This window comes from Propithecus coquereli, unplaced genomic scaffold (genome assembly GCF_000956105.1).
Source record: "Propithecus coquereli isolate 6110/MARCELLA unplaced genomic scaffold, Pcoq_1.0 Scaffold269, whole genome shotgun sequence".
Classification (NCBI taxonomy): Eukaryota; Metazoa; Chordata; class Mammalia; order Primates; family Indriidae; genus Propithecus; species Propithecus coquereli.
In genome coordinates, this window is record NW_012148274.1 from 2,196,483 (window position 1) to 2,206,175 (window position 9,693).

General features: G+C 61.2%; 1 protein-coding gene across 1 annotated transcript; it reads left to right on the top strand.

Annotated features, from left to right (window-relative positions):
- Positions 1-243: 243 nt before the first annotated feature.
- LOC105812918 (sodium- and chloride-dependent betaine transporter-like) lies at positions 244-3,498 on the top strand (the record flags this gene model as incomplete). Its single annotated transcript, XM_012647480.1, has 3 exons — positions 244-654; positions 1,076-1,246; positions 2,412-3,498. Coding segments are annotated over 3 exons (726 nt in total), but the record flags the coding sequence as incomplete, so codon positions are not given.
- Positions 3,499-9,693: the final 6,195 nt, after the last annotated feature.

Consider the following 9,693-nt stretch of genomic DNA (forward strand, 5'->3'; position numbering starts at 1 on the left):
CTGCGGTCCCAGGTTTCACAGGAGACAGTTGCTGCAGGGACGGCGGGGGCGGGGTGGGCAGGGTGGCAGAGCTCTGCAGCCCAGTCCCAGCAGGTCCACGGCCCGGGGGTGGGGACTGCAGATCTAGGCCACCGCTCCGTCCCAGCAGCTCTCTAGCTCTATGTGGGCTTCGTGCGACAGGCTTGCACGGTGGCCTCTTGCTGTCCTGGCCTGCAGTGAACTCAGCTCTCTACGAGGTGAACAGGGGCTCACGCAGCCACTGAGCCCTGTGGAGGCTCACGCCTCTCCCTTGGGGTCAGGACAGCGGGGGTCTTCGTCGCCAGGCAGGACGGCAGAGATTGCACCAACAGCTCCTTGGGGCGACACCTGCCTCCCCACACTCCCCGCTCTGGGGCCGGGGTGCCAGGGACGCCTCGTTCCCGTGCCTGCTCCGGCTCCCCGCACGGGGCAGGCGGGGGTGGGGAGGAGCACAGAGCCGGGGGGGCCGTCACAGGTGCCCGCGGAGCCGTTCCCGCCCTCGGTTCTCACGCTGTCTCCCGCCGTGCCTGGCCAGGGGCAGACCGCTTCTACGACAACATCGAGGACATGATCGGCTACCGGCCCTGGCCCCTGGTCAAGATCTCCTGGCTCTTCCTGACCCCTGGCCTTTGCCTGGTAAGCACCCCCGCTTCCCTGCTGTCCCCGGAAGACTTCGGAGATGAGGGACAGGGCGCCTGACCTCCGGGGCTCTTCCCTGCCCGTCCCTGTCCCGGGAGCCCTGCCCCCTCCCCGTCGCGTGTGGTTCCCGCCCTTCTCTTCCGGGGCCGGCTCAGCATCACTCCGCCCCCGGCCCCACCCCTTTCTCGCGGCACCTGCTGCCTCCCGCCTCGTCGCCCGCGACCGCCCTTTCTGTCCTCCTTCCTTACGTGTCCCCCTGTCAGTCCGGGAGGTGCGCTGCGGCTTGGCCTGCCGTGCGCGGTGACTGTCACTCTTCGCCGCTCTGTATCTGACGTGTCCTCTGTCCTTGGCCGTGAGTCGCTGGCGAGAGGGCCGCGGTGGCCTCTGTCTCACCTGCGCTCGCCCTTCCTCTTCCCAGGCCACGTTCCTCTTCTCCTTGAGCAAGTACGCCCCTCTCAAATACAACAACGTCTACGTGTACCCTCCCTGGGGCTACTGCATCGGCTGGTTCCTGGCTCTCTCCTCCATGGTCTGTGTCCCGCTCTTCGTCGTCATCACCCTCCTGAAGACCCAGGGTTCCTTCAAGAAGGTAGGTGGCTGGCAGAAGTGACCCAGTAAGGCCTCAGAGAGGCTGAACCGAGGGAAGGACACACAGCAATCACACACTCCGAGTGTGGGGCAGCCCTTGGGCCTCATGGAATCCTACAGAGAAGGGCCTTTGAAGACCAGGCCAGTGGCCTTTCAGAAATGTTCTTAAAAGTCCCAGTGTCCTAGACCTGCGGATCGTCTGGGCAGGCTAGACAAGGGCTAACTGCCAAAGGATTAAGGAGGAAACTAAGTCACAAGCGAGAACGTGGAGGTGCCCGGCGCAGAAGGCTTACGCAGCATAGATTCCTTGCTTGTGAAAAACTGATAACCAGCTACACGGTCCGTTTATACACAGGCCCTGGCCTCTTTCCTCATCTTAACCCTGCCTGGGGACACATGCAAAAGGCTCCCTGTTTAGAGTTTGGGACATGCCTTCCCGGAAGGAGCTATAGCCAATGGCCCACGAAGGTAGAACTCTACTTTTCCTACAAGTAGTAGAAAACCCAACCTACAATAGTTTCAGCAAATAGTTTTTTTTTTTTTTAACATATCAAGGGCAAAGGTGGGGGCTGCTGGCATTTGGTCCAATGGCATAAAGAGGCCATCAGGGACCAGATTCTCCCTATATTTCTGCACTTCCATACTGAACGTGTTGTCTTTTCATCATCGTGTAGGTCACCTTTTGATCACAAGAAGGCTGTCATGACGCCAGCCATCACATCTGTACTCAAGGCAGGAAGAAGGGGGCAGGAGATGGTAACAATAACAATAATAGCAATAGTACTAATAGGAAAAATTGTACTTACTGAACACATAATAATAGTAACGATAATAACAAAAATAGACATTTATCGATCACTTACCCTGTGCCAGGCCCTGTTCTGTGAGGTGCATTTTATTATTCTCATTTTACAGATGAGGAGATTGAAGGGATTAAATTAACAGAGAGGTTAAATGAGTGGCCTGAGCCTGCGCAGGTCTCGGCGGCAGGGCTGGGACTGGAACCCGGGCGGTTCACACCCTTAACCACCCTGTTCTCGCCTCTTCTCTCATCTCAACCTGCTGCCCGTTCGCTCAGATGTGCGAGTGGCCCCGCGGGCCCAGCCGTGTGCCGGGCCCCGGGCGTGCTCACGGAGGAACCCGCTCTCCGCCTCTTCTCCCCACAGCGCCTGCGGCAGCTCACCACCCCCGACTCCAGCCTGCCGCAGCCCAGGCCGCATCTCTGCCCGCCGGGTGGCGCTGCCCAGGACGGCAGACGGCCCCCCACCAAGGAGGGGCTGATGGCTGGGCAGAAGGAGACCCATCTGTAGAGCGCGGCCGGACGCCAGGTGACCCCTGACTCAGGGCCACTCCCCACCCCGGGACGGCCCTGCCTTGGTCCCCACCGCAGACCTGCCGAGAACCTCAGGGGGGCCACGGGCACCTCCCTGGAGGCCGGACTCCTCTCCACAGCCGGAGCAGCCCCTCCCGGTGTGCACGAGCCGTGCTGGGCGCCAGCGCCCCGTTGGAACACGCCGTTTTGTCCGTGAAGGAGGGTGGTCGGGTGAGTCCCCCGTCCGATCACGACGCGGAGCCCCGCTGTGGGGAAGCTTCCAGCTGGCGCTTGCCGCGTCTGCACATGGGGACAGCAGCCATGATGGGAGTGCGGCCGTGGTCTGACTCCGAGAGCCCGGTGGAAGTCGCCGTGACAGAGGTGATGCCCGAACGCGCCACGGTGGATTCTGAGTTCCGTCGGAGGGAGCCGTTCCTTGGGCTCAATGTTCCGAGGGGCCGAGGGGAGGGAGGAGAGAACCAGCGAGGGGGGAAGCCTTCACACGCCCTCTCTGTTTGGAGTTTTCCCGGAGGGGGTCTCAGGGTGTCCCCAGCTCCAGCCACGGTTCCACAGTCTTCCCGCAGCGTCCTCATCCACTCATGGAGCACCGGGCTGCAAAGATGATTCTAGACTTCACAAACACGGCACGCGCGCCTCTGCTCTCCTTCCTCTGCCCGAGGCAGACATTGCTAAACGACCGCAGAGGCTTGCCCACCGCACAGTCCTCCAAACAGCGCTCCGGTCAGCTCCGTTTGCCTTCCTGCTTCTAACCCAAACCCCCGACTTCACGGCCGGGAAACCCAGGGCCGGAGTGACGAAGCGACTTTTTCAAGTCCACACGGCTTCTTGGGGCGGAGATGTGACTGAAGCCTGGTCTCCTTGTGCTCGGGCCGTGTTCTTCCCTGAGATCCCCACCGTGAACAAGCAGGTGTGGACCCCCCGTCCCGTGTGCTGGTCTCCTTCTTGCTGGCCCGTTCCCGTTGGGATGCACCGTCTTGGGGTGGGCGGGAGAGAGGGCCCCTCTGCGGAGGGTTGGGGGGCCCTCCCCACACTGGCACCCCGACTTTCGTGTCTTCCGCCGGCCCATGGGCATCTGACCAGGTGTCTTCTGTGGACCCTTTGGTCCTTGCCACTCCGCCCCAGGGGGTGCCACGGAGCCACGCGAGCCGGGTCCACCACTCAGGGGCACGTGGGGGGCGCCGTCTTTGCTCCCTCCCTCCCTCACCAGCTCCTCTCCCCACGCCCCTGCTAGGCCCACCAGGTCCTTCCCTGGCAGGGGAGGCTTCCTGGAGGAGGCGGGGCTCGGGCAGGTTCAGCGCTCCTGCGCTCAGAGGGGAAGGAGGAGAGGCAGTGGGGCCGGCGGCACTTCAGGACAGCTTCCTGGGGCAGAGGAGGCCTCCCGGGGGACGCTGTCACCAAGAGCCGCTGCCCAGCAGCAGGAGTGAAAATCTGGTCTGGCCGGGGCGAGGTCCGTCCCCGGCAAACCCGGGCCGTCCTCAGGGCACCCACCATCTTTCACCCGGACTCTGGGCTGGTGAGGACGAGTCTGGAGGCACGCTGGGCAGGACCGATGTCCCCACCCCTGGCTTCTGGCTGTCCCTCCTGCCTCCGCCTAGACTGCTCTGGGCACCTGTGCTCACCCTTCTTGGACGGGCCAGTGAGCAAGGAAGGGCGGCCAAGAGAGGGGTGGAGAGAAACTGCTCCGGCCAGACCTGGCCTTTTTGAGGCCAGGTCGTCCGGAAGGGAAGGGCGCCAGTGCCACCTGGTGGCGGAGGGGCCGCGCCCTGGTGGGGAGGGCTGCGCAGGCCCTCCCTGGAGCTCCCGCCTCTGGGGTGCTGCGCCTCGCGGCGTGGGCGCCCGGGCAGCTCCCTCGCTGGTCGGTGGGCACCCGGCTCCCGGCCTCTGTGTCTCCCGGGAGGCCCCCGCCGGCGCCGCAGCGACTCCCCAGTCGCTAGGCCGCCCAGACCCCGCCGTGCGGGAGGGCGGTGCCGGGGCAGGGTGGCTCCTTGCTCTTCCGCTCCCTGGGGCCAGAGGGGTCTGGGTGGCGGGGCCGGGACTGGAGGAACGGGAGGGAAAGGGCTTCAAGCGACGTCGCAGCTCCTGGGCCCCCCTCGCGGCGGCTCCACGACGTGCGTAGGAGCAGCAATCCCACCCTCTGAGGCGCCCAGAGCACGCATGGGAGCGAGAACAGCCGTGGAGTCCTGCTGGCAGCTGTTTTCCCCTCATCCCGAGGCTGCTTGAGTTTCAGACTGGCGGTCAGGGGCCAAGTCCGGCAGCTGCGGTCTGTTTGGGCGCTGTGGCATTGAAAAGTGCTTTTGAAGCGAATGCCTTTGGCATTCCAGTTTGCCGCAGTCTCCACTCCTCCCTGTTGCTGTGCCTGCCTGTCCCACACGTTCCTGTCTGAAGGCGCTGGCATCGGCCAGCGGGGAGGAAGTGAGCACTCTCCGGGTGAGCCAGGGGAAGCTGCGGGCGGTGGTCTCGGAGCCCCAGCGCCTCAGAAGGCCTGGTCGTGGGGTGGCCGCCGACTCCAGCTTGCCTGGTGTGGACCTCACACTCCGCAGACCCTGCGGTGCTGTTTATTAACCCTGGGCTCGTCCCCTCCCGCCAGACTCTTCTCTCCTAAGGGAGGGCAGAGGCTGCCTTTAATGTCAAAGCGGCGCTGAAGAGTCAGGCCACGGCAGCTCCCACGGAGCAGAGGGACTCCAAAGCTGAGTTGTCCGCGTGGACACGAGCGTAACCAACAGAGCGGACCACGTGGCGGGAGCTGAGGCCTCCTGCCAGCCGCGGCACCAGCTTGTTGGCCCGGTGGGTGAGCCACCCTGGAAGTAGGTCCTCCAGCCACCACGCTGACGGGTGACAGCAGCCCCGGCTGACATGCCGCCTGCCACTCACGAGAGGCCCGAGCCGGGAACGCCCAGCCCAGCGGGCCCTGACGCCCCGAGCCCCAGCCAGGGGCGAGAAACGCGCCTGGTTGTTTTAAGACACTAAGTTTCAGTAATTTGCTGAATACCGGCCCCTGGCTTCCCAGAGCACAGGGTCAGGTGTGGCCCTTGTCAGAGGTGTCCCTTAGACCGCTGGGGACAGAGACCCCCTCGTGCTCTTCCTGTCCGGGCCTGTGCCTTTCTCCCATCCCCGTAGCTCCTCTGACCCCTCCAGGGCCCTCGCTGGCCCTGGGCCCACCCTCTTCCCCTGGCTCCGAGGCAGGGGAGGCCTGGCTTCCTCCGTCCCTGCCCCTTCGGGCCTTGCCTGCCCAGCTCGACCGGGCCCACGTGGCTTCCCTGCGGATTTGGCTGCTTGGTGAAGTAACACGGGCTCGTCGGACCGGACAGGGATGAAAAGCTTGTCAACCACCTGTCGATACAGAGAGGCCGGGGGAGGACGGGGGACACCCAAGAACCAAGCCTGGCACATTGCCCAGGGTTGAGACGGGCTGGTGCCTGGACCCCGAACTCAGCTCTCTGCTTCCGGTCAGGAAACAGCAGGGGCAGGTGGCTCATCCTGGCCGGGAGCCCTCCGGTGGCCGACGGGGAGGTGAGCACAGAGCTGCCAGGCGAGGCCACGGAGAGAGGAGAGCTCCCCGCCCGCCTGCGCCTTCTCCTCCGTATTAATTCTAATCCTTCCTTCTCGTGATTCTTCAGGGCTTTCTGCATAGACAGTCAGACTCTCTGGAAATAATGACCATTTTATTTCTCCAATCATTATTCCTTTTATTTTTTTTCTTTGTCTTCCTTCCCTTGGTAGCTAGAGGTGGTGGCCACAGGCATCCTTGCCTCCTCCCTCGTTTTGACGGGGATCCTGACATTTCGCTGTGAAGTAGGATGGCTGATGTGGGTTTTTGATAGATACCGTTTATTAGGCTATGACGTCTTTCTTTTGTTTCAAGTTTACCGTTTGCTTTCAAATCAAGAACAAGTGTTGAACTTTATCGATTGCTTTTTCTGCACCTATTGGGATGATCGTATTGTTTTTCTTTTAATTTGTTAATGTAGTCAGTTACATTAATAGATTTTTCTACTTTTTAACCATCTTTTCATTCCTGGGACAAACCCAGCTGGGGTCTGTCGTATCATTTTTTTGTTATCCAATGCTAGGTTCATTTGCTGGCATTTTTGTTAAGCATTTTTGTATTTATGCTGTAAGCAAGCTCTGTCTGCCGTCTGCCTTTCTCACACTGCCCTGTTTTTAAGGTTACATGAGGCTCGTAAAAGGGAGTCTTGGGGATGTTCTTTTTCTTTTTCCGAAAGAGTTAATATGAGATTGGAACCACCTTTTCCCTGAATTTGTGTAGTGTGATTTCGTAAAATCATCTAGCCTGCTGTCGCGTGTGGCGTTTTTTTCGAGGGTTTGTGTATAGACTTTTAACTATACATTCAGATTTCTTTAATGACTATACATCTTAAATTCTCTGTTTGTTCTTGAGCAAATTTTGATATTTTTCTAGGACAGTGTTCATCTCGCGAAGGCTTCGAACTTACCGCCGGAGGGTTGCAGCTTGTTTGTAGTATTCTATTTTTTAAAGAAATCTCTGCAGTTTTCGCATTATGTCCTCCTTCCTGGTCCTCAGGTTTTTTGTTTGTGCCGACTCTCTTCTTCATGGTCAGTCTTGCAAGAGGCTTGTCAGCTTTATTAGTCATTTCCTAGAAGTGACTTTGGTTTTATTAGTCCTTTCTATTGTATTTGCATCTTCCATTTCATCATCTCTGCTTTCGTCTTTATTGTATCTTTCCTTCTATTACTTTGGGTTCATTTGTTGTTCTTTTAGTGACTTCTTTTTTTTTTTATATTAAGTAGAGATGGGATCTTCTTCTTGCTCAGGCTGGTCTCAAACTCCTGGCCTCAAGCATCCTCCCTCGGCCTCCCAAAGTGCTGGGATTACAGGCCTGAGCCACCGGGCAGGCCTGTTTTTGTAACTTCTTAAGTTAAATAGTCCCTTTATCCGTAAGAGAATGACGAACCCGTAGGTCCGACGACGGGCATTCTGCAACTCCCTGCAAGGCTGGACAGGGGCCAGGCGGGGAAGATGGCGTCTAGCTGATGTCTGGGAAGGAAAGGGGGCGGGCTTCTGGGGGAGGGAGGGCAAGGCAGGTCTGTGTAGGAAGTTGGCCTTGTCTGCCTTCCCTGTAGCCGATTCCCAAGTTTTCCCAGAGCCAGGCTTGCGGTCACTCAGTCCTTAGGGTCGTGGGGGCAGGAAGCACCCAGGGGCCACCAGGGCCTGGCTGGTGGCTTAGGCTGCCGGGTTCTCCAGGGAGAGCCCCCTAGACCCGCAGGGGGGACGGAGGGAGGGCGGGGGTGAGGGAAGCGTCCCGTCCCTCCCCCCTACCTCTTGGGCTCCGGCTCCCTCATCCTCCAGCCTCATCCGGAATGGAATTTTCCCCGTGGGACCAGTTCTGGACCTGCCCCCCCACCGCCGCCATTCCTGCGCCCCCATATACACTCCCTGACTCCAGCCAGGCCTTGGGGTCTGTCTCCGGGCCTGGCTGGCTTCCTGGGGAGGGAAGGGGAGCAGATAAGAACGCAGCCTACGGGGCCAGGCCACCAGGCTCTGGCCGGGCCTTGCGATCTGCTGGGGACAGGGGCCCTGCCCCCGAGGGGTCTGCCCGGAGCGAGGGGAACAGCCTTGCCCCCAGGGCAGCCGCGCTTTGCCGGGATGGAGAGCTCTTCCTGCACCCCGAGCCCCTGTGAGCCCGTGGACGTGTGGCTCGCCCTGTGGGCGGTGGGTGGAGGACGTGAGGGCGCCCAGAGGACGGGGCGGTTGGCGGCGCCGCGTAGCGCGGAGTCCTGGAGGAGGCAGCGCTGGGCGCCTGCAGGGTGGGTAAGGAGCAAGAGCCCCCAGAGCCGTCTTCCGTGAACGACCCCAGGGCAGCGGGCACCAGAAGGGTCAGACGGCCACACCTCGCCAGCCGCTTCCTCCTGCTCCAAACCGCCTCCTCCGCGGCACCTCCCTGGCCGGGCCGCATGCTCATCTCGTCCTGCCGTCGGCAGGCGCTGACTGATGTTTGGTCACCCCCGGAAAGCAGTGACCGCCTGGCCACGTCTGTCGGGGCTGGGGGCGGGGGAGGCGTTCGGAAGTGCCAGTCTTGCCGCGGTTCCGTGGGCTCACGCGGCGTGTGGAAGGCTGTTGGCCCCAGGGCCAGCGGGCGACAGGCCACGGCGTCGTTCCATCGCGGTTTCGGGGCGACAGAGCAGGAGGTGGGTGCAGCCCTGCGTGGACGCCTCCCGCCGGGAGCCGGGGTCACGCCAGCGCGTCTCGCTCTGGGCCGCGGCTGCCTCAGGGTCGGGGCGGCTCGGCCTCCCTGCGCGTCTGTTTTCCGGGGTCTACTCCGTGGCCTGGGCCCCTGCGGTGGCTGCGGCCCCCGACCGCCCGCGGCCCCCGACCGCCCGCCTTCGACACACTGTCCAGGGGCTGTGCCTGCGGTGACCGCTTGTCCTGGACTTTCTTTGAGAAGACCGATTTTTATTTCCTCAATAAAGGTGGTTTTTAAATCGACGTTAACACTTTATTAAGATTTTTTTTTTCGTGTAAGTAAATTCCTGGGTCAGGAAACAGTCCTTTGGCAGGTCGCCCCGGCCTCTGCCTCACTCCGCGTTGTAGTGGTGGCCTCCGAACCGTTCGCCGCCTCAGACTCGACCTTGACCCTGCTGAGTTTTCCTCCTGCAGAGGCCTTTCTTGAACGCTCACCGTGGAACGGGCTCGCCCCAGCGTTCTCACACAGTTCTCTGCGTGAACACGGTGGGTCTGTCGCTTGCTCATTTCTGACGGCCCCTGTGAACCTGCGGGCAGAACCTGGGCTTGTCCCACACGCGGCTCAGTGCCCGGCAGCTGGAGGAGGGCCTGGTGTCCACTGGTGCTCGCAAGCTTGCTGCTTCGCTAGGTTTCCAGCACGGGCATTGCTTTTAGCCTGAGACCCTCACTGGAAACTTTCTAAGTCAGCGACTGATGAGTTTGAGCTTCCCCCATCTTTCAAGGGTCATTGCAAGGTGACACGCACTGTCCCTACCTCTCCATCCCGATGCCAGATGGCACCAGAGGGACCCGGGCTACCTCCCTCTCTCACTGGAGTGAGGGGTGCTCCTCCCAGGTGGCCGTGGGGCCCAGGAGACTTGGAGAATGGTGCCGCCGCCCCGCGTCCGGCCTC